The 25860-nt window shown below is 37.9% G+C and overlaps 2 protein-coding genes and 1 pseudogene across 2 annotated transcripts in view; 2 read left to right on the top strand and 1 right to left on the bottom strand.

Annotated features, from left to right (window-relative positions):
- Window positions 1-1139: 1139 nt before the first annotated feature.
- LOC109463846 lies at window positions 1140-9084 on the top strand (annotated as a pseudogene).
- Window positions 9085-12428: 3344 nt separating this feature from the next.
- LOC109463725 (voltage-dependent calcium channel subunit alpha-2/delta-4-like) lies at window positions 12429-23857 on the bottom strand. The gene is made up of 15 exons (XM_019760574.1): window positions 23671-23857; window positions 22055-22162; window positions 21420-21511; window positions 20080-20173; window positions 18924-19135; window positions 18433-18536; window positions 17068-17273; window positions 16437-16523; window positions 15601-15749; window positions 14791-14894; window positions 14070-14200; window positions 13569-13614; window positions 13122-13214; window positions 12724-12822; window positions 12429-12476 (listed from the first exon to the last, which is right to left on the bottom strand). Exons 1-15 carry the CDS (start codon window positions 23850-23852, stop codon window positions 12429-12431), a joined length of 1755 nt encoding a protein of 584 aa, XP_019616133.1. The 5' UTR covers window positions 23853-23857.
- Window positions 23858-24482: 625 nt separating this feature from the next.
- LOC109463853 overlaps window positions 24483-25860 on the top strand; it is a 6845-nt gene continuing 5467 nt past the window's right edge. The window contains exon 1 of the mRNA XM_019760730.1: window positions 24483-24866. Within this exon, the coding sequence (XP_019616289.1) occupies window positions 24500-24866 (367 nt within the window). The 5' untranslated portion in view covers window positions 24483-24499. The remainder of the gene's footprint in view (window positions 24867-25860) is intronic.

Raw genomic sequence — 25860 nt, forward strand, 5'->3', positions numbered from 1 at the left:
CTTACATCAGACTTCCGTTGTTATTTTTACAAATTTATGCCGATCTCCAAAAAAATTTAGGAGAACTTGTAGAAGAGATTTACTGACAAAGTCACGGAAGGAATTTTGTTAGAATAAAAAAAAATTTCAAATAGCACATCAAAATATACGTCTGGCGTCCAAATGGACCCGTTCGGCTGTTTGAGGGTTAAGAAATAACTTAAGAATCATAAGCTATCTTAACTTTACTATTATACCAATATGCCCCTCATAGTTTGATGAAACAATATAAATACACAAATCACCAAATAGCTGTATCTGTTTAAAACACGCCGGCGTCCGTTTGTACCCCGTTTGGAAGGATTCTTCATAAAAATGCTTCCGCCGGATCAGAGTTGAAGTTAAAGCTGAAATGAAGACTATAACAATATATTCTCGGTAATGGATCAAGTTAGCCCAAACTGCCTCTTCATCTCCTTAATGACTTTGTCTCTTTCACCCTGGGTCCATACACATATGAGTTGCACGTGACATACCACCTATATATTGTATTGTATATGCAGTCCGCTGATTGGGACATGTTCGACGCATGCAATACGGCAGGTTACGTTGCCAAAAGACATTCTGTATGGACAGTTGGCAACACGAACCAGGCTTGTTGGACGTCCCACATTGAGGTTCCGAGATGCTTGTAAGCGAGACATAGGAGGATTTTCTTGTTTTTAGACTTCAGATAGGCGTTAGACTCAGTATAATATCTGTTCGAACAGGCTGCAAAGATTTTGTTCGGAGAAGCCAAGACAATTTAACAGGCAGTGTGCCTAGGGCTAGACCCTCAGTGTAATTGAGGTCACAACCTGTAGGACAACATTCTGCAGAAGTCCGTAAATAGTCCGCCCGTGGGACTATACCAGAGAATAAATGGTAAGGGAACCTTTTTTTAAAATCCTAAAGAGTAAACTTTGCCTTTTGGCCACTTTGTGAGCTACAAAAATCTACTTCTTCTACTACAGTCCTGCATTTGACTTTGTAGAAAGTACTGTATTGTGTTTTCTAAATTCTAGAAAAGGGATAAAAAAATTCCAACATTTCATTCCCCTTGATGATTTGAATATATCGTTCCGGAGGTCAAACTAAGGGTCAGTCTTATGCATAATTTACAACTGCGATCTATCTCTGAGAGAGTGGTCAACACACAGCCATTGTACATTTTATTACATCTGAGGCTAGCTGTGCGGTTAGTCTGCAGACTATATACCAGGTAAGTTTGAACAACTCGCCCATTCAATTATTGTGTTACTCAGTCTCGTAGCTCTAGGACATATCAAGGCTCAACACATTAGGAGTGATCAAACGTAGACTGTTGGCATGCCCAACTGAAGTAAAATCCGCCAAAAAGCAGTTACTCAAGATCAGATGTCTCAGGTAGTATCCACTACCTTTCGCCAGTGACTCTAAGAGAACAAAGGTAGAGGAGAATGCAGGTTTATAAGCACGAACTATCGATATGCAAATAAGTGAAGACAAATTTTTGAAAGTCCATAAGGGAACAGAAGTTAGACAAGTGAATACAAGGATGATGCAAATTATTGAAAGAATTCGAAGCTCAAGTTATTTTAGAACAAAGAGCTTAATAATGTGTCTGTCCTTGGGGCCGGGAGCGCCAAAACAAGTGCCCGAGATTTTTACCCGTACTCCCCCCCCCCTGTTATTTCTTCTATAGCCTCAGAGTCTATAGTTCGTGCTCATAAACCTATAATGCTCTTCTAATTCTGGTCTCTTAGAATCAATGACGGAAGGTAATGGATGCCACTTGAAACGTCTAACCGTTTCCATAATCATATCCAGTCGCTTGAGTTACTATTTTTTTCGTATCTTATTACCTTAATGTCTAACCTTTATGGACGTAAAGTAAAAATATTTTTAATGCACGTCGCTCTTAAGAACAAACCTAGGATTAAGGAACTAAAGCTAAAACTATAAAAGGAGATAGTTATGTGATTATTTTTCAATATCTAGTTCAACAGTTGACGAGAACAGTGACACAAGAAGACCACAATGTACTTCACCGAGGATATCGAGGCCTTTTTCATCCTCCCCACACTACTGGTGGTGCTTGCAGTGCTGCTGATGACGTATGTCCACGTCACACGACCTAGCAATCTGCCACCCGGGCCCTGGGGCTGGCCTATTGTCGGAAATCTGATAACGCTGTCTAAGGTAAGACTTCTACGATCGCACGCATGAGAGAATGCTTGAAATCATTTTGATATTCATTTTAAGCTAAATGTACCCGGCAAAATGTGACGTTCATGTGCAGCTGGCGCTACTGACGGTGGTCAAATCTAGGCTGAAAAGTGTCCGTGATTTGCAAAGTGATTTTTAAAAAAAGGTTGCAATTTTAATTATGGGTAAGTCATTGCGTATATTGTAAAACAAAATGCCGTTTCTTTACATTATGTAAACAAAAAACTATACTTAAAATTCAGGATTAAAAAACTCCTTAAACACTTGATATTATTTCTAGTTGATATTATTCCTAGTCGTCGGAAAATATAAAAATAGGAGATTTTGGGATATTGGAAAAAAATCACTTATTTAATGTAAACATTTATTACTTTATGTATGTAACGACGATTGTTTGATGTAACAAAAAGGCACATTTAAATTCTTGGCAAGCATGAAAAACATTTAATTATAAACACTTAGGGTCTGTTGTCTTAACGTTGAAACAGACTTGCATCAGTTTATCGAGCGTTCAAATGAATTCCCTTTCGGCCACTATCAAACCCATTACTTGACTTGGCATATCAGTTTCAAATACAATACAATGCGTATATTTTGTTTAAGTATTCATCTCCGTAATTTTTATTACATGCTAGCTCGTGTTTTGACATGCTTTGGGGCTTTTTCTTGCAGGGAAATATTCACCTTACACTCAGCAAGTGGCGTAAGAAATATGGAGCAATCGTCTTTTTTAAGATCGGGACCCTGGTGAGCAGCCTTTTTATCTCCAATGTGCTCACTATGTAATGTTAATTAAGGAAACCTACATGCATATGTTTGTAAATTGCAAAAGGCTGGGTAACTACTGGGAAAAAGTTGAAAATAGATTGAATCACCATGGCACTAGAATTAAGATAAACAAATTGTCAATATTTTTTGGAGTGGATCAAAATTTGGAAGTCTTCGATACAAATAGCACTCTGGCGATCACTGTAGCTAAATTTGTCATTTATAAATCCTGGATGGAATTTAAAGATAATGATAGCATTCAACACAACCTACTTTGTAACCGAGATGTCCTTTCGACATCTGTTTGTTTGTTTCGCATAACCGGTAAACCGCCTTCAGGCGTAACACACCAGTTTTGTACATGTGCGCACATGTACAAGCTGCGTAAGACCGGACTGTAAGTTTTGAGCCACTCACACCGGGAAGGTCCCCTACTCTTTTCGATAAGTGCGGTGGGTTCTTTAACGTGCATGGGGTGTGGCTCTCCCAAACACGGGACCTCCATTTAACGTCCTATCCGAGGGACGTCCCTAACCGAAGCTAGGTACTCATTTTTACCTGAGTGAAGTGAGGAAAGTCGTGTAAAGTGCCTTTCCCAAGGGCACAAGATCGGTGACATGGGCAGGGTTCGAACCCACTACCTCTGGGGTGTGAGCCGAACGCGCTAACGACTGCGCCACACGACCCCACCATCTGTAACTCTGTTTAATGCATTGTATGTTGTGTATGTGTGTATATTTTGTATATTTTGTATATATTTTGTCTCTTGGTAAAAAAAGTTAAAAAAAAGCCTTTTCATCTCCAATGTTCACCTCAAAATAAGGCTCATAGTCATACGAAACAATTGCATGTTTTGGGCTAAATAAGGCTAAATGTTTTTTTTTTACACTAGACAAGCTTTTTTAAACCTTTGCAAGTTCTGTTCCTCTCTCTTAAATATTGCCATCAATTGAAATTTTTAGGTCATAAAAGAGAGAAACTTATAGAAACGTAGATAAAACATTATCGCCATTAGTATGTTTTAACTTGAAATTCCATTGACATACAAAAAGGAACCAGAAAACTAAGACTAAGTTGAAACAACCAATATATATTAATTTATCATAGTATCTATATAGAAGTAAAGTTCCTTCCACCTGATTATATAAAAAGGAGATTAACGCTGTACGCCTTTTAAACTTCTTGGGCTTGTTTTCTTTCCAACTACATAATTTACATTTTGTTAAAACGTTTAGGCTATCAATTTAAATTAGTAAGTAAAACATTATGTTTTTTTCATGAACCGTTTAAAAGAACACTGTTTGCCTCAACGATTACGATGTAATCAAAGAGGCGTATGTGAGGCGCTCAGACATGTTCGGGAATCGACCGACAAACCTCAGGATCGTCAACGAACTCTTTGAGCAAAAGGGTAAGAAATATCAGTATGTTCTCTCTATACAAAAATAAGAGGTGTATGTTGTTTAATTACTAGCTTGTCCGCTTTGTTGCTGTTTTAGTAAATCAAAGTCACGCATTGGTTAGATAAACGATATTTTCTTTATAGTTTAGAAATAAATAATCTTCTGTAATGTTTAAATATACGAATATATATTTTGTTATTGTTTGAATAGGAATACGTCTTTTTTGTTGTTTTAAGATAGGAATGTATATTCTATATTGTATACGTATAGTCTATTCACCAAAATATATGTTTATTGGCAGAATATAAGATAGATTTTCTTTATTGTTTAAAGAATAATATATCCTACTTATTGTTTAAATAGCAATTATTATTCTAATGCATTCTTAAATTTTCATACACGAATATATATTCTCTGAATAGGTATCATCTTTGCACAACTTGGTCCTCATTGGTTGGAACAACGCCAGTTTTGCCGTGACGAGCCTCGGGTTCGGAAGCCGTCGTATTGAGGACAGGATCCTGGAAGAGGCCGCTACCATGAAGGCAGAACTGTTAAAGACAAAACGCAAGCTTAAAATTTTTAGGGTGCTTAAAAGTTGCTGAGATAAGTGCTACTTATTACGCTTTGGGGTCTGAAAAAGGCAAACAAATGGAACTTTTGATCGCAAATTTCACAGTGTAACTTGAAGATTAGGGCTGCGGTAGTCGGTAGCTTTAATGTCCCACTGTATGCGATGAAGGACCATCATAAAGGCAGAGCACATTTATGTAAGATTTGAGCACGCCTAAATATTATGTTAACCCTTGTCTTCACGCAATATTTTTTCAATAATTTGATATTTTAAATCAGGTTATAGACCCCTGTCTTTTTTCTGCCCTGCACCGGTGGCATCGTTACCTCCGTTTCGCTGCGGTGTAACATGCTCGTAGGGGGGCTCGGAAGACCCCTCCTCACTTCGTCATTGAATAAAAAGTTATCTCTGATTCTTTAAAATCCTCTCAAAACACAGGAAATGACATTTCAGAAGGTTTTTTTTTTTTAATTTTCCTGGGGGGGGGGGTATGCCCCCCAACCCCCCTCTTAGGGGCTCGTTGTTCCCTTAAGCACCGGTAAGAACCCCCCCCCCCTCCAAAAATCCTGGCTACGGGCATGTGTAAGACGTTGCGCAAGAAATGTCCCGAAATCATACATATACATGGTGCTATATGGGTGGTAGTGTATGTACAACCATAATACACTTTCCTTTAAATAATATGACATGTAGGGAAGGCCTTTAACATCAGAAGGATGCTACAACAAGCCAGCACCAACGTCGTGTGCTCCATGGTGTTCGGCAAGAGGTGGGACTACACGAACCCGAAGTTTCAGAACATCATGGGGTCTCTTGATGTTGTCTTCCGTACAAGTGTGTTCTTCCTGCCAGAGAACGTCTTCCCGTACGTCCCAGGATTCCTAAAACAAGGACATAGGGTACAGAATTATCCGAGAAATTCAAGTTCCCTTTTTCTGATTCTGTTAACGTAAAATTCCTTTTTTTTCGTTACAAGTATGTTAAATGTATAACTTAATTAGCCCTAAAAGTGTCACTGTGGTATGCGTCTTATGATTTCGCTAATTTGACATTTCTTTTGAACATAAGTTAAGGGTAAACTTTCCAATCTCTATATGACAGATAATCTGTATAATTTGGTACAATAGATAATCCGTGTTCACCTATATTCAACACCTGAAAAAATATTTCTCACCAAATGTTTAATCGTACTTATCAGGCTGTATCATTTCTATAAAGTTTATTGTCCTGGGTGATTTTGGCTTTTCGGCTGTGTTTATTTCTTTCTTTGTATATTTGGATTTTCCACAAAGGCAAAACAGGTGCATACGCACATTTACAAGTGGCCCTCCCCCCAAAAAATTGGTGAAAGGGGTCTAGAAGGCGATACCTGCCGTTTTAACCAAAACATGAATTTCATATCGTGATGACCTGTCATACCTATAGTAAAGAGTGATATACTTTAAAGACTACTAATACTAAGACACTCTATCTGATACACAGAACAATAGTTTGCATGTCATGTTGTCATGTACAACATCTAGCTCTACCTACATACAGTAGGTCAGTTTTTATACTTTATTCCAAAAGTGAGACCGACAAATCAGGCGTACACACTTAGTATATTGTAATTTTAGATATTGTTGTCGACAATATTTTGTAGTAAGGAATGTAGGACAGTTTAGTTTCTTACTACCTTAACAGTTGTTTTTCTGCCGCACGTTGTACCATGTGCGATTATCAAACGATTAAGAGCATTTATTCACTTTTCTCTTCAACAATAGGCAATGGCAAGTGTGGAGAAGGTGCTGCAGCACGTACGAGATGAGGTCCGTGAGCACGAAGAGACCTTCAATCGGGAGAACATCCGTGACTTCATCGACTCCTTCCTGCTTGAGATGCAGAATCAGGCAAACGTCGATAACAGCACCTTCACCGAGAAGCAGCTGGAGATGACTGTGTTTGACCTGTTCAATGCTGGTACAGAGACAGTATCGACCACCATGTGGTGGGCCTGCCTGTTGATGATTCTCAATCCAGGCGTACAGGACAAGGTACCCAGAGTTTGCTCGCCAATGACACGATTGACACGCCAATAAATAACATTCATATCACCCGTAGTCTTTACAGCGACATAATAATATACATAGTAAGATTTAATGGTCTACTGATCAATTCACAAGTCCCTACTAAAGCATTACTTGATTTTTTTAGTTGTCCTTAATTAAAAGAACTACATGTATGGGTAACACAATTGAGCTTGTAGACAAAGAATAATAAAAAAGTTAATAATCACAAACTGCATTTTTTCCTGATAATAGTCATGGGTACATATCTTTTAATGGGTACATATCTTTTAATGGGTACATATCTTTTAATACGTCTAGACCACATTCTAAATTAAATGTAGTAATTCATTCCTTATACCATGTTTGTTCTTACAGCAATTATGAGGACAAAACAAAGTAAAACAAAGAAGCAAAACCAAGCACTGTGGAACCAGGAACAAAAAGGGATTATGATAATGTTATATGTAAACCCCATTCAAGATGCCGATTATAAGTAGTGAAATTATCTTTTTAGGTACACGAGGAGATTGAACAGGTTCTAGGCAGAGGCGAACGACCGTCCATGGCCAAGCGGCCACAGATGCCGTACACCGCCGCTACAGTCGCCGAGATACAACGTTATGGAGCCGTGTCGCCTATCGGTCTGCCCCATGCTGTGCCTCGTGATACAGAATTCTACGGGTACATCACAGAATACATGTTTGTCTTAGACCCATAAATACAATTTGTGAGTGTAAATGACCATAAAAATTGGCAGTATTTACTGGACACAAAATTTCTATGTTTTAATGTAATACTAAATCGAGTGGTAGATTAACAATCCGATTATCAATATGATTTGAGTAGTTCAAATCCACATTTAATTATGACCAGTTTGAACTAGATTTCGCAAAAATTAAAGAATTTGTCTTCTAAATGATACACCCTACTGCATCTATTTTACTAAATGAAAGCTTTAAATTGGATCAATAATAAGCTAAGGATCTTTGAAGAAATGCTATATGTAGTTTGACTTTTGTTTTTATACTACACCGTTTATCACTCGAATACCTTTATCTTTTCTTAACAGATATGTGATACCGAAAGACACCATAGTGTTCGCCGGCCAGTGGTCAGTTCACCACGACCCAAATCTTTTCCCAGAACCAGAGAGGTTCGACCCTGGGCGATTCCTCGATGAAGAAGGAAACTTCAAGAACAACGAGTATTTCATGCCCTTTTCGCTGGGTATGTCTAACAGTACATAGCTCTAAAACATTATATACTTATATACACCTAAATGCCCCAATATCTTTCTGTATACCTCATTTACCCTTTTTGACACATATTTCTCTTCAGAGATTTTTCAACATTTTTTTTCTTTTCATTCTTTCGTATCAGGTCCACGTTCATGCATGGGACGGCCGCTGGCCGAGGTTCAACTGTTTCTGCTGTTCACCAACCTCCTGCAGCACTTCAAGCTCGAGTTGCCAGAGGGCGCCACAAGACCATCACCTGTGGGAGTCATGGGCATTACTCTTGCCCCACAGCCTTTCGAACTTGTAGCTATTCCACGTGGCTGAAGAGTCATGCCCAGGGTTTAAGATCCCGTTCAAAGAAAGCTTGTAATGTTTCGAATACTATAGTTGTGACGAATGCTTAAACCAGTATATTATAATTCCAAAATCTAGAATGTTTATATCAATAGTTGGCATTTTCAGGGCAAGAAATAGGTAAATAAGGTTTGAAGTGAAAAGGTTACAATTGGGCTTTTAAACAACCGGATATTTAACGATTTTCAGCAGGTTTCTACTTGTGTCGATTTGTCAAATTGTAAAAAAACTGGCCTTGAACAATGTTTGATGTTTTAAATACTACAGTTGTAAGAGACTAGTGAATACACGTAAATCTGAAACAGTATATTACAATTTCAAAAGCTTGGATTTGTATATTGATATTTTAATTTTTGGGTCAAGGAATAGGCAAATAAAGTTCCAAGTGAGGGGTTTTAATATTTTTTCGATATGTTAGGATTTTTAGCATGTTTCTACTTGCGTTGATTTTTATAACAGAATAGTTGTTTGTCGTGGCGTTTTGAACAATAAAAACCGTTTAATTTCAAACACATTTAATGTCATATGTCTATTATATTTCATGATTTTGATCTTTTGAGGCTGTTTTTTCCATTAGTATTATGGAATAATAATGATTAACCCATAGATTCTGGGTTCGAATCCACCTAAACGCCCAAAAGGCAATTAACATGACTCTGCTCACTTCATTCAGGTAAAAATGAGCACATATATAGCTAGCTTCTCAAATGGGACGTTAAATAAAGGTCTTATGCTTGGGGAGAGTAAAAAAAAACACGCCCTGAAAGAATCAGCAACACCTTAATATAAAGAGTAGGGGCATGCGCCGGTCCAAATGATACTGTCTTGAAATTAGTGATTCACTTCAAATCACCCTAACGTAGGCCTGGCCAATCCTATCAGCTACACAATGATTTACATCATCCCCGCCCCTGACGGAGACCTGGCGACATCGTCTTGTATCAGCCTGGGAAATAGTATCACCTGTGCGGTACCGGCGGTGAGGCATAACCCGGACAACGGAGCGGTAGAAACCCGCTAGTCAACCTACTTCTACCTCCATCCCAAACGTTCTCATCGCCTGGATCGGGGTCAGAGTCACCACTACTGTCTGTCTGTGGCTTAAAACGGAAGGGTCTCACAGCCGATCCTGGCCCAGACGCGCCCGCCATTATTGTTTTCGGTAGTAGCAGAATGTTCCCGGGACGTCAAATCTACAGTCGCTGCGCCGCCTAGCGGACAATCGGGCGCTAGCCGGGGAACATCGAGCGGGTCAGATATAACCGCAAATATGTGCGGGGTTGGCCCAAACCAATAAATCACCATTTACAAATAGGATTTTGGGTAGAAAGGCCCCAAAACTAAAAGTATTGGATTTCCCCTTTAATTATCTCATGGCACTTGCAGAAAGTCAGATACGTTTCTCAATTGAGTTAACTTTCAATGTATATGTTTTTTGAGTATAGGCATTTTATTTATCCAAGTATACTTTTTACAGGGATTATAAAACAATGTATAACAACACAATATACATATTTATAAAGACTTTATACATATTCATGTAGACTATATCATTTTAGAGGTACTTGGTCAAACTGATCAATTTAAAGACTATGAATAAATGACTGCACATAAATATATCAATGTAAAACACACACACAAACAAAAACAATCACAATACCCGCAATGAAAAACAGCAGCAGTTTGATAGACGCAAACCAGCTAGTAATCTTATTATCTGCCATACACTGTAACTGTTACAATTGTTGTGTAATAAAATTTTACTTGACTATAGAGTCGATTCCGCGTCACCGAGTGGGTTTTTTCTCCATGTTTCTAATACGTTTGAATTATTTAGAAGAAAAGAATACCCTAGTAACAAAAGTTCTAAATTTTTCAAAAATTTGAAAATGAAAATTTGAATATATTTGAATTCATTTATATATTTCTGAAACATTTTGAAAGTGACTGTACAAAGATCTCTTTATTTAGAATAAATTTGAACTACCCATTTGTTTCTTTCACTATTCGAAATATTTAGAACTATTTCAAACAAATGAAAAATGGTAGATGTGGGTAATTGCCCCCATAAAAGTAGGTGCTAATCCTACTCTTCTGTATTCCTCTGTATATTTTTAGATTTCACTGCTGGACACTGGTGGCTCTTTTGTGTAAGGCATCAATGCCTGACACCCAGGCAGTCTACCCTGTACTTCACAGGGATGTGTGAATTACTTCCTTCCCATCCCACTGACCTATTTACAAAATGTTAGAAATAATTCGAAATAATGGTAAAAAATGGTAGAGTGCTGTTAGAAATATTTAGAAACTATTGGAAATGTCATATTCCACATCAGGAATATTTCAAACGTTTTAGAAAACCAGGGAATTATTTAGAAATTGACAAGATGTTCAAAATATTTCCAAATTATGAAATTTCTTAGACAAACAATTACAAAGAATTCAAAACATTTCTAAATAATGACAATAACAACCCACTCGATGACGCGGAATGGACTCTATCTTGTATAAAACGGGTGCATTCAGATCACAATACAATGTTGTTCCCAGGTTACTTTATAAGATCATATTTTTTTAGATCTGCAAAAAAAATTGAGGGAAATATATTGCACAATTTTTTTAAATAGATACTGTCGGTAGAGAGTTGTACTATAATAATGGTTGCAATATGTTTGAATAAAGAAAACTCCTAACAAATGTGACTGGAAGAATGAGAAGATGTAAGCTGCTGCTGATTCTTGTTGTGAATGAATGAATGAAAGACCTTTATTGTACGTTTGTGCTCTAACAAGCTAAGTACAGGTCATGGATAGACAAGGAAATGGATACAGCAATGATACTTAAACTATACATACTAATGTGATCTACTATTTACATTGTTCGACTTCTTCTCGCTTCTTGACACAGTTATAGATGTACGAGCATATAGAATTAGTGATACATGGTTTGTCAAGTTTCATAAGAAATAGGAATTTTTCTGATTCATTTAAATGTGCAAAGCTGGGGAACTTATCTATTATATAAGAATATAGGGAATCTCTCAAATTACTATATAACGTACAATTGACTACGAAATGATACTCATCCTCAATCTTATTTAAATCGCAAAATTGGCAAATCCTTTGCTCTAGAGGAATGCGGTTGTGTCTGCCTTTTTCTATGTGGAGTTTGTGTGAACTTATCCGGAGTTTTGTGAAGGCTGTTCTGTGTCGAATGTTTGTAATTTTCAGGTAATTTTCCTCGTGGTAAGTATTTTTTAATAATCTGTATGTCCGTAATTTGTTGTTGTTCCGCATTTCTGATATAAAAGATTGGAGATACATGTCCTTAAGACGTTGGTTGATGGAAGATATAATTTGGGGCAAATTGAAGGTAGAAGACAAGGACGAATGCCAAACATAGGCAAAACCGCTTTCCTCTAGTGTCTTACGAACACCAGCAGCCCAGCATTTGGCACCTACCGCATCTAAATCAAATTGGCACAAAAGGGCGTCTGTAGAGAGACTGTCAGCTGGCACGTTCTGGCGTATTCTGAGGTAGTGTTTAATGGAGTTGAGTGACGCTTCTAACCTCATGGGATATCTCCCTAATTCAGCCATCACAGCAAGGTTACAAGAAGATTTTGGCACATTTAAAGACTGTTTGCAGAATTTTAGGTGCACGGCTTCAATTGGGGATGATTTCGGACTTTTGAAGGATCCCCATATTTCAGACCCATACAATAAAATCGGTTTTACGCAAGCATCAAAGAGTTTGTTCTTTACAGAAATTGAAGCATCGGCTTGATAAATGGATTGATGAATTCCAAAGAGGGCTCTCAGGCCTTTGCTGTGTAAGTATTTGTTGTTTGCTTTGAAAGTGCCAGCTGAATTTACAACAATACCCAGATAACAATAGTTATTTACAATTTCGACTACATTATTATTAAAGAGGAAGTGACAATTTTTCGGTAATCGACCTCCTTTAGTGAAGACAATAACCTTAGTTTTCTTGAGATTTACGTTCAGTTGCCATAATTTACAATACTCTTCTAATCTACTTAAAGAGGTTTGCAGACCTTGTTGTGATTCTGAGAAAAGAACTAGATCGTCTGCATATAACAAGCATGACACTTTCATGTTGTGTAAGCTAGGAGGATCACACAAATGGTTATCAAACTCCTCCGTCAAATCACTTATAAGTTGGTCATATCTGCCACAGCATGAGGTGGTCTGTAATAGTCAGAAAACAGCCATCGTATATTATAGAAGACATATTTTACATAATATTCAACAGAAACTCGCTGGTGCAGGTAACATTAAAAAATTGCTGCAGCAGAGAAATTTTGCCTGCACCACTCAAAAGTGACATTGCACGTTTGCCTCACAAATATGAGTATAATACAGGATGGATTTAACCTTCTACGTTAGAAAATTACTAGAAAGGTGACTTTGAAATCCAACATTGCTGTCCTAAAATTGCATTGGATGCCTTCTATGCCTTTCATTGGGTGTATGTATTTTGTCCTTACCTCATAGTCCACTTTTACTGCAGTATGGTTCATACAGGTCCTGTACAGTTGGGACTGGTTTTCACATGGTTCAGTGACAGGGAATGTGCACTCCTTTGACAATGGTAACATAAAAATCCATTAACACAGGGGCTGTTCTATAAAAATTTTTCCTAAACAACTTATTGTACAGGAGGATAAATCATGTCATATTCCTATAAGTCACAGTCCTTTTTTTCCTGTTGTAACTGTTTCTTTTAATCAGTGTGTAATAATGAAGACAGGTGAACTCAGAGCAGCCATCAGGGTCTAGTGGCATCTATAAATTCTTAAAAAAGCAACTTAAAATCCTGATTTGTACTTTATAATACATAATTATACATCACAGCAACAAATAAAACATTCAAGTTGATACTGCTAGTAAGATAAGTATAAGAATCTGTGGACAAATGCGAAAAGTGTCCTCACCTGAGCTGAAGAAAGATCACACCATTTGGCTGAGTTGTTCTCATACCTGAAAATAAAAGAAGAAATGGTAAATCACAACTTGATACATAGAATGTTACCCTGATCAGAGCTTGCAATTCAAGCCAGCACAAGCCAGTCATGGCAGGTGATTTGCATTTCTACATTTTATTTTTGCATGTCTGTATTTTTTCCTGAGCTGATGTCACCCAATGCAAAAAAAAATGAGAGAGATGCAAATAAAGATGCCCGAAGTGGGTGATTGGGGAGCATGCTAGAGAGTTTACAAAATGTCACTTTTAGAAGGCCATACAAGCTCAATTTCTCAGTCATCATGATTGGAACAAACTTCTGAGTTTGTTCCAATCATGTCCAGTCTGAAAGTGACAATATTGTATGTACACTTCCGATATCTGTATGTATTTTACAGACTTTTTTTGGTGTCATTTGGTCCTTAATCAGAAGAAAGTTCAGCACAAATCACATGACCTGAGCCGTTCTGACCTGACAGTCCCTTGTTGATAAACCTTCTGTCTGAGCTGCTCCAGTTCACACAGGCTGCTCTCTCTCAGGTCTGGACAGGAACTGGACCGACTCCGCAGTGTATCCAACAAGTCCTGTTTACTTGTAGTATACTGAAAACCAAGAATATTTTTTAGCTGGTAATCTGCACCTGTCTTGTCACACATATATACTATTAGCAAAATTGAACCTGTAAGCTTACTAATGATACCAAATTATATGGTGTTGTACAATTAAGAAAGTCCTTTATTCAATAGACCAATTTACCTTTCACGGATCAAATGAACTGTTTCTGGGGGGGCATTTAAAATAGAACGCCATTCTAGAACCAGCTTTCCCTTGCAGGGTCCCCCTGGCAGATTACTGCAATGGTCTGCATTCTGCCCTCCACCAGATACCTGACTCCGGTATCTGGTGAGATTGGGTAAAAGGAAACAAGGGACAGCCATCCTTCGTGAAGTATCAATAAGCTTTAGACTCCTTGTACCGGTGCAGGTCAGGAAATTTCAGAAGTTAAAGTCACTCACATTGGTTATCTGCCAGGGGGGACACTGCAAGGGAAAGCCGGTTCTATAGAACTGTGTTCTACTTGAAATGCTCGCCTCCCCCCGTGATGTAACAGTTCTTTCGATCTGTAAAAAGGTAAACAGGTCTATTCGTATGGCAGAATGTAAAGTGAATAACACTAATATGTTCAACATACCTTTTGTGCCGCAGAGGTTGCCACATCTATCCCTACCACACCCAGAAATGTTTGTGGCACTGTGCTTGTGTTATACACAGCTTTTGCAGCTGTAACTACTTCACCTGAAATAGATGTTTTAGCACTTTAGTCACCTTACAATGTCTATTGGGCCAATTTCTCCTTTTTTCAGCCACTTCTGAAGACTGGTATATATAGAGAGGACAAAAACACTGTTTACTTGAGCTGCAATCAATGGCATTTACTTGCTCATGACACCAAAATACGACCTTATCTGATTGTAGTTGACATAACTAGTATTACTAATGGCTAACATACATGTTTGCAATAAATATGCTTGGTTCTCCTGTTACATTTGAAATTTCAATGCCTCATTTCCAAAAATTCAGCACAAGATGCACCAGACTATTTCCATCCCTACGTTTTCTTTCATTTTTTTTCCTGAGCTGACAAAGAAGCACGGATATGCAAACTAAAATAAAACTGGTGTATTCAAAAATAGAACATAGGTGCTTTTGCAAAAGGAGGGGGACAGGAAATCCTGCCGGAGTGTTGCTAAAATGCACTTTTGGACGGCCGTAAAAAGTCAATTTCTCAGTCATCATTTCTAAAACTAACTTTAAGTAACCATACTGCATGACGTCTGTCACATTTATATTGTATTCTACAGACTTTTTCGTGTTATATGGTCTTTAACCTGGCAGCATGTAAAAGAAAACTCTCTGTATGAATTAGAGTATAAATTCAAGCTAAAGACAGGCATTTCTTGTTGACAGAAAATATGTAATTTACATGTATTATTATAATTACCTGCACCAAAGGCATCCATGTATGGTTCTGTCCATATGACGTGGCCCTGCCCCTCTCTCAGTGTGCTGTAATAGTCATAGTACTGACTGAGCTGCTCCGCTAGGGACGCTTTACCAGCAGTTTCTACTTCAGACCACACCCCACCTTCACTGGAACATAATGCAGCACGGATCGAGGACATTCAGGTATATTCACCATAAAGCAAAGGCATTGTAAATTTAAAGTAAATTTCTCTTAGAAATAAATTTCAATTGCATATGACCTTGTTGATTTATGTGGATGAGATCCACTGGGAACCCAAAAACTTATGCAATCATGTGAATAGAAAAAACGTTTGGCAAAAAAAGTTGCCTTTATTATAAAACCTACAATGTACATGTCATAAAGTTTATACAAATTACTTAAAACACACAAAGTATGGCAAATAATAGACTTTTTAGTACTTTACAATTTACATTTTTGCTCATTTTGCAGCTGCTTCATACAATTTGAAGTATATGTCATAGTACTGACTGAACTGCTCTGCCAGTACTGCTGCTCTATATATTATATGGGCGAACAGTTTTGAAATGCAATACACAGTTCACAAGGCTTTTGATTGAAAAATAACCATTCAACTGTGTAAAATCTGAACAAACTGGTTTTCCTTCATGTAGCTTTTAGCCATTTAAAAGGAGAATTTCAATTTTTAAGTTAAACCTAATATCTAACTTGTTTATGCTGTCTATTACAGTATAATGTAAATGTAAGTCAATATTAAATGCACTCAAAAACAAAGACCAAACAAATGCATCCTAAAGTTATATTAAAACTTAATTAATAGACAGGGAGCATACTTGCATGCTATCATCTTGGTGATGGTAGTGTCTGCCAGTCCTCCCACTGAATATGTAAATATTGAAGCCACTTTCGAGCCATCCTCCCTGTTGGTGAAAAAAATATACATCTAGCTATGAAACAACTGACAGTGTATAGTAATGAAAGATATTCTAATTGCTTACTTATGCTCAAATATCTTACTGTAACAAAAAGTTAAGTAGAGAAAAATAAAGAAATAACCATGGAAAGTTATCATTTGCAGACAAATGTGACATATTCCTTCAAATCGGTATATACAATATTATTGTAACAATTTATTGCCAATTTTTGAGAACTTTACATTAACCCCATTTCCTGTGTCTGACCCTATAACTAGAAATATTCTGCCTATGAACTTTTTCCTGAACAATGTGCTATTTAGACGCCTTGACTGCAAATAGATACACAAACCCACCACTCAACCACCCACAAAATGAGCCAGATCTCTACAGTCACACTTGCTTGAAAACCATTAAAAAGGCAGACTTGCTCTGCATAGGAGTTGCACGCTAATGGCCCATCCAGCAACGACACCTTGCATTAGTTAGCAGTACTGCAGTTAATCCAGATTACAGTACAGTGCATTGCATTGTATACAAGCCAACAAACCTTTGGTTTAAGGATCTTATAATCTGAGTGAGTTGTTCAGGCTCCCTCTCTCCTCTGGTTGGTTCTCCATCCGTCATGAATAACACCATCTTGTTACACCCTGCTGTCCTGGAAATGACCTCTGACCTCCGCAGGATGTCAAAGGCTGTCCTGAAAGCTGCTTCAAAGTTGGTGTGTCCATTTGGTTCTACTTTCTTCACTTCTTGCTGCCAATAGAGTTAAAAAAAGTTACTTCAGTTCCATAGTGTTTTACATGTATTGTCATTAATTTCTTATACAAAAAGAGGATTATGAATCAATAAACTTAAGGAAGATTTATTTTAATAAAATGAGTATTAAATTAAAGATTATAAAAATGAATGAACAAACAAAAACACTTAAAACAAAAACATCTTTGTTTCACTGATTTTGTTTTAATGTATACACTAGTATACAGTACTGTCATATGCAGGTAAATTTGAGAAAAATTCAGAATTGAGCATTTCAAATTCCTATAAGAGGATTTGGTAACTTGGCTGTCTATTCTCTATTGATATTTCTTGCCCTCACTTCATGAACATTCCATAAGGGTCTACTACGTAGAGGTACAAAGAAATTAAAATGGTGACCTTAACTTAAAAGTAGCAAGCTAACAAGAGAACAATCCCAATAAACTCTTAGAAGAAAATACAAAATGCAAATGTTTGACAGCTAATCTCATAGCTTTCACTGATAATTCCCATTCTCTTTTTCGCTTAACTGTTAATTGCCATTCGAAGGAACAACAATATTTGCCATCCTATTATTGGTTAAAGAGCCATTCTCTTCTGGCTGAACTGCTAGTTGCCATATATTATTGGTTGAACCAAATGTATTCTTAGTTAATTAAACAGCTAACTGCCATTCTCTTATTGGTTGAACAGCTACGTCATTCTCTTATTTGCTGAACAGCTATATTAATATATTTTGCCATTGTCTTTTGGGTAAATAACCAACTGTTATTCTCTAATTAGTGGACACCTAACTGCCATTCTCCAATTGCTTGATCTGCTAATTGTGGGGAACAGGTTTTTGATCTATTAAGCTAAGCATAAGAGCATATGGTACTGTAAGGTGGCGTCGGTGGCGCAACGGTTAGAGCGTTGGACTTGGAACTGAGAGGTCCCGGGCTTGATACCGTGGCCCGACGTTGTGCCCTTGGGAAAGGCACTTTACACGACTTCCCCACCTATACGGTGGAGTGACGCCCACCGAGCCTCTTAGGCTAATCTGTCTGTCTGGGTGCCAAAAACACCTTACGGATTTGGTGCGCCGATGTGACAACATCTCATATTGGCCACTGAGAGCTGTAAAATTTATTATTTATTTATTTTATATGGTACTGACCGTTAGAGCCTGGATGTTGTCATGGGTGGCCTGGACCAAAGTGTTCTTGTTCTGGATGGTCAGTTGATGCGCAAGTGTTGCAAACGAAACAACTGCAACATAATCTATGGAAAACAGATTTATTTTTTAATTGAAATTAATGTGATGTGATCATCTTTTGTTCAAGATCTAGAGTCCCTGTACACATGCATGAAATATAATATAGAATTTAAAATAAAACCTTTTAATTCTAATGAACAATAATTTTATTTGAATTTAATTTCTTGCTTATGGATTTATTAAAATCAACAAAAACAGTTGCTATACAATGCCATAGAATAAAAATATCTGATATAATTCAGGACATGAACTGTAAAATGCTAGTATATTTTAAGTAAAACAGATTTCAAAGAGACATCATTCAAAGAAAAAAATTGTAAACCATATAATCTTTTATCAGCATTTAACTAACACATAAGGCAGAGAACACATAGAAGGCAGAATTAACCCACCTAAGTGTGTGAGCGTCCACAGAACAGAGTTTACAGCCTCCTTAGTTAACTCCATGAGTGTTAAGGGGCTGGACCAGGGGCGGAGGGCCATGGAGTCACTACTGTCAATCACAATCACCACGTCTTTGGGTCCCGTAGTCGCCGACACATACCACGCCCTCAAACGGGGGTCATAGTCATGGCAACGCTCCTGGGCTACACCCGGAAACATTCTGTAGAAAACAAGTCACCGCTATATAGGAGTCGTAACCCTTGTTAACCCATACATGGTGTCAGTGCATAGTGACACCTAGATTTAGTGCACATGGAATCAGTAACACCTACTATAATTTCAGAGCAATGTAAATCACTTACATCAAGCTTCAGTGCACAGTGAACCAGTAACATTTACATGTGTATATTCACTGTGTCAGTGCACAGTAACACCTAGATTTAGTGCACATGGAATCAGTAACACCTACATGTACATGTATTATACAAATTGACACATATATATATGTCATGCATGTCGCATAACTTTTAGGTGTTCACTTTGCCCTGAATCCACATGTATGTGTTACTAGTTTACTGTGCACTAGAGCTAGGTGTTACTGGTTTACATTGCTCTGAAATTAGGTGTTGCTGATTCAATACATAGCTACATAGTATATGGGTTTGTGTTGTAACGTGTGCTTAGCCCAGTGGGGCAAAAATGTCAATAGATATTTTCATTCATTCATTGTCTTTGTCAGAAGGACTATGAAATTGTCTCGCCGCATTGTGGGGACTGCGGATGTAGCTTTAACTCTGGGGGGGGGGGGGTGCGTAACACGGGTGACGATGCATCTGCGGCAAACCGTTTCAGGGTGTTCTGTACCATAAAAAGAGTACAGAGATTCTTTTGTTCTTTAGACCAAATTGATTATTAAAAAGAGTAAAGAATACGCATGTTCATTTCTCTAGAACGATGTACCACTGACGAAGACATGAGATCTCAAACCTCTAGTTCATTCATTCATTCATTCATTCATTCATTCATTCATTCATTCATTCATTCATTCATTCATTCATTCATTCATTCATTCATTCATTCATTCATTCATTCATTCATTCATTCATTCATTCATCCATTACTCCTCCACATACAGTTTCATCCATTTATTCATTCCTAACTCACCGGTACATGCCAGTCTGAGAGGCAAAAAACTGCCATTTAACTCCTGGTTCCCTTTCATCCTTAAACCAGTTATCCAAGAATGAAGCGTCTAGTCCTATTGAAAAAAAATTGACATGAAAAAAATTTAGACTTCTGAAAAACATTTGGGGGTTACGTTATTACTTGGTTGAATATCTTTGTCATATTACTGGGTCATGTTCTAGCATGACCTAGGGCATACTAGGTCAAAACAGTTTGTTTCTTTGTTTTGTAAACAACCTTAAAACATAACACACCGGTTCTGTTAAAAAAACAAACCATATGTAATTTATACAGTGATGTATCCCTATTCTTATGGATACATGTACTTTATATTTTAGACATAGAGATTGTGGCTCTTTGGCATATGCATATCCCCCATCATCTGAGAGCATGCCCCTAACCTTCTAAAAAAGATATATTCTATACATAGCAATTGTCTATAATTTGTCTAAAAGAGGCTTCAACATCAGCTGGAAATAGTACTAAATGTAGATTCTGAAATATTGTTAGACAGGGGTGGCAAATGTAGTCCTTCAGTGCAACAAGTCCTGTGGCAATAAATGCTATCTTATTTCTTTTTGGCCAATTTCTACTCTTTAACTCTTTCTAGCTTTCTAGCTATAAAGGCTACTCCAAAAGGATTTTTTTCTACGAAATAAAAAAAATAATAATAATAATAAACTGGATAGAGAGAGGAAATAGGACCTGCATGGTGTAAGATGCCTTTCCAATTTGAAACTGGAACATCTACTAGATTCAAGTCAACAAGCCAATTAAACTGCCTTGCGAACTTAAATTAAATCATGTTGTTAACATGCATATGATTGTTAATATTAGTTCATATAATTCTATGCTGCACCTCATCATGTCTAGCTATTTGTAAGAAATTTATTTTAAGCCTAGGCCACACCAATTTAATTTCTTGGTTAACGGATTCGCCGCTTCATTTTTTTCTGATTTGCAAATAAAAATAAAAATCCAGAATCAACTGCAAAATGCTCATATTTTGCCCTGAACAGTTGAAAACAGACCTTTTCATCCTAGTTGTTACAGTTATTCCATCTTTCAGTGCAATGGTATCATTAAAAGTTCAAAATTCATTGTTTAAATTTTGAACCAGCCTGGTGTGTTGACTTCATGGCTCCTATCGTACCATTTTGGGCCATAATACGATGCCTAGACCTGTTTTTATTTTTTTTTTTTTTCGCCCGCCCGCTCCATTATTTTTCTACAAAAATCCGTTAATCAAGAAATTAAATTGGTGTGGCCCTATCACACGATATGGTTTGAGCATATAAAAAAAAATGTCCTAAACTCACCTTGTGACAGACAGATGTCCCTGTTGACTTCATCTGTGCAGGTGGCTTCTCTGCTGGGGGTCCGAATGTAAGATCCAGATACACTCAACTTCCTACAAAATGGAAGCATAGTTAAAACTGCATTGCATTAAAGGCCACACAAAGTTGATTTGTTGGTTCCCATGTTAAAAATTAGGCCAAGACAATTCTGTGATAGCCCCAAATAGATTTGTTTGTTTGTTTGTATGTTTGTTTGTTGCGATGTTGTCTTAATGAAACACTGTTCTTAACATTCTTGTATAAAAAATTATGTACCATCAAGTTCTTGCTGTGGGCTGTATTCAAAGCCATGATGACTCAGTTTACTCAATTCCACGCAAATTTTTATTGAGTACACCAGGTGAAATACAGTACTTAATTGTATATATTTCAAATGTACAGTTCCTTAACAAAGACTTGAGTTGAAAATTTGGGTAAGTCTGATTCTTTTATGTTAGAAATTACAGTTTAAACTTTCCACATAATATTACTACTTACACTGACTCTATTTTTTATAACTATAGCTATCTGAAAAAAACTTTTTTTTTTCCCTAGGCTAGTGCATACTCTACACAAATACTACCTGGATACTTGGATAATGTTCAAACATTACTGACCTGTTTGTACAAGTGGCACATCCAGTACCTGTGAAAATGGAGGCCCCGTACTCCTGTGAACACACTGATTCTTCCTCCAGCTCAGGGGAGGAGCAGGCATAGATGTTCCTGTAAAGGTTTTTTTTTTTTTTTTCATGTGAGTTCATAGAAGAGAAATCACACAGACTGTCTGGTTAAAATTGCACACTGTTCTGAACTAATATCATTATGTTTTGTCCTAACACAATTATCCTTAGTGCTGTTAATATGTGAGATTAAATTTAAAGGATACTATATATTATATTGTATTTTCGCAGACTCATAATTACATATAGCACTGATATTGTTAAGACTGATATGATACACATAAGATTAATGCAGCACTAGTAAACATAACTGCACAGTCTAATATATCTGTTAAATTCTTGTTTCTGTTTCTTCCGCATAACCGGTAAACCGCCTTTAGACGTAACACACCAGTTTTGTACATGTGCGTACATGTACAAGCTGCGTAATACCGGACTGTAAGGTTTGAACCACTCACACCGAGAAGATCCTCTACTCTTTTCGATAAGTGCGGTGGGTTTTTTAACGTGCGGGGGTTGTGGCTCTCCCAAACACAGGACCTCCATTTAACGTCCTATCCAAGGGATGTCCCTAACCGAAGCTAGGTACTCATTTCCACCTGAGTGAAGTGAGGAAAGTCGTGTAAAGTGCCTTTCCCAGGGGCACAAGATCGGTGACATGGGCAGGGTTCGAACCCGCGACCCCTGGGGTGTGAGCCGAACGCGCTACCGACTGCGCTACCGACTGCGCCACACGACCCCACATCGACTTGACTCATAAATGACTCAAAGCAGCCTTATGATTATAATAGATTATAGAATGAGTAACTGGCTTAGCCTGTCAGATATTATATATAATATATATATTTTTTTCAATGTTGACAGTAACTGAGTAAGCCTGCAAATGAGAACTGCCAATGAGAATTTTAGCTATTGACTGGCTATAGGCCTGTGCTTTTGGGCTGGTAATACACACTGGATCAAGAAAGCTTCGAAAGGGGTCTGGATAATGAATGAAAGACCTCTATTGTACATTAATTTTGTGCTCTAACATGCTACGTACAGGTCATGAATAGACAAGGAAAAGGATATAGCAATTGCACTTAAATGAAAGCAAACTCCACTAGTCATGACCTGTACTACATATAGTATCTGTATAGCCGGTATAACCGCCCTTCAGCGTAACACACCATCTTCGCAGGCACACGGCTTAACCCTTGAACATCTAACTCTTACACATTGTTTAAAGCCATCTAATAATAAAGCCCCTACTGTACTTGATGACAGCGATTTCTACTCTGCGATAGTTCTAGAAAAGAATACATTCTTAAACACCTCAATCCATGGTTGGTAACTCTATCTGGTACTTGAAGGCATGATGATGAGTCAACGAGGGGGATACAGATTAAACCTTTGAAAATATTTGGAATTTTTTTTCTATTGCTACTTTGTCTACATATAGCAACAAGAAGCAGTCAGAACCTCTGAGGAGAGTGTCTGATGGACACAGAAACGTAAGGCACATCTATATCTTTAGTATCAGTTGTTCACGCCGCCCCCCTCCCAACACACCTGTGAAAGCTACACTGTGTTCCGCAATGACGCTGATATCCAACCAAAACATCCTGCTCCAAGGCACGGAGATATCCCTCTTTGTCTCCGAGAAACCTGTTGAGTTCTTCATCTACGACACTTTTGACAGGAACACTCACAAACAAAGCCAACACAACAAAAACAACTTCACTGGCAGCCATGTTTTTACGGGTCACAAGGGTCACAGGTCAAAAGGCCAAAAACTTCCTTAACAAAACTGAACTTTGGATTCTTTTGACTATCGTTTCTTTCAATCTTTCTTTCTTGAGAATTTTCAGAACCGCTTTGAGAAAAAAATTAGTAAAGTATCAAGCTCCTTGGGGTTTGGATTGAGTACATGGTGAAAGTTCAAAGGTTAAACGACTTCAGTCTAAGTCTGGTCCCACACTTCCTCAATTTTGTCGAGAAGACCCATAAAACGCCAGAGTCGCTTATAGCGTCCTTTGGTGGAAGTCAGGAGGAGGGAAAGTGAGTGATTATTTACAAAGAAGCCGCATGTTACCAAATCTATGTGCAAATGATGTTTACATGTTTGTAAATTAACGTTTTATTGACAAGACGTCTGTAACCATGCTGTTGTAGCAGACACCCTGCCTTTCTCTGGCAGTGCCAATACCATTTATATATGATGTGATGTGTTTGAGTAACAACAGTGACATAGCAATTTGTTGGGCTAGACCGTGTGCAGGTAAAAATTTACCCATTTGCTTTGCAAATGTTATGGATCTTCAAATGTTACCTGTCTAGTTAGTAATACCCTTTGATTGAAAGCGAAATAACGTTGGGTTTGTAATCATGATTTCAGACCATGCTTACTCCAGAGGATGCACTGAAATTCTTGGCTGTAGATCTTAGGATCGCAGATGTAGAGAGAAGACTCCGGGATGATAAGCTTGGTCTTCTAGATGACATCATCCGCTCCTACCACAACTCCGTACCATTTCAAAACCTAACACTCTTTTCTACGGATGAAAAGGACAGGGCAGCCCCTACACCAGAACAGGTCAAACAAGATGTGTTGTCGGGAAAGGGTGGCCTCTGCATGACGCAGAACTTTTTCGTCTTCTACTTGCTACAATCACTGGAATATGATGTATTTTTGATATCCTCTAATGTAAGCTATCCGAAAAACCACGTCATTGTAGGCGCGCGAAACGTGGCGGAAAAAGATGACAATAGGGGCTGCACGAGCAACCTCCATGGAGGAGCTCTGCAGAGCTCCTCCATGGAGGTTGCTCGTTCAGCCCTCAGCTCTGCAGAGCTCCTCCATGGAGGTTGCTCGTGCAGCCCTCCGCGATACCCCCGCAGAGCTCTGCGCCAAAAACAAGCCAATTCGTTGGTTGGCGTCACGGTTCAGTTTTCTACAGAACTCTGTAGATATCAAGTTAATTCAATGTGAGTAGTAGGCGATATACAGCCAGTACTGTGTCACAAATAAAGACTTCGTCACGCAACTCTGCGCACGACAACACGGAGAGCTAGCTCTGCGCCCTAACAAGTCAATTCGTTGGTTGGCGTCACGTTTCAGTTTTGTATATAGCTCTGGAGATATCAAGTTAATTCAATGTGAGTAGTAGGCGATACAGCCAGTACTGTGTCACAAATAAAGACTTCGTCACGCAACTCTGCGCACGACAACACAACTCCGACAACACGGAGAGCTCTGCGCCCTAACAAGTCAATTCTTTGGTTGGCGTCACGGGTTCAGTTTTCTATAGAGCTCTGTAGATATCAAGTCAATTCAATGTGAGTAGTATCAATGGTTTATTTGCATTAAAACACAACAACACTGTCCCAAAAATAGCAGCCAGAGGCTGAATTGACATTGGGGCATCACATTATTAGTATAAAACGTCATATTAAGCGATTAAAATAGAAATAAACCATTACATAAAATGTATATAAAATATTGTCAACAACGTTTCAAGTGCAAATAAATATCGTAGCAGATAACAAAACAGACGGACACTGGTAACACTAAAATAAGTCTTAGGTTAAAAAAAAGTGACAGTGTTACATATACATATTAAGCAGGCGGATCATGAAAGGAAGGGCACTATTCTGATAACGATCAGTTCTGCTGCGAGGAGTGTTCAGTTTATAAGCTGATCTGGTTTGACGACCACTTATTGCACTTCTAACAGGTGGCGAGAAAATGCCGGAACTGTT

The sequence above is a fragment of the Branchiostoma belcheri genome, unplaced genomic scaffold, assembly GCF_001625305.1.
Source record: "Branchiostoma belcheri isolate BF01 breed outbred unplaced genomic scaffold, Haploidv18h27 scaffold13, whole genome shotgun sequence".
Lineage (NCBI taxonomy): Eukaryota > Metazoa > Chordata > Leptocardii > Amphioxiformes > Branchiostomatidae > Branchiostoma > Branchiostoma belcheri.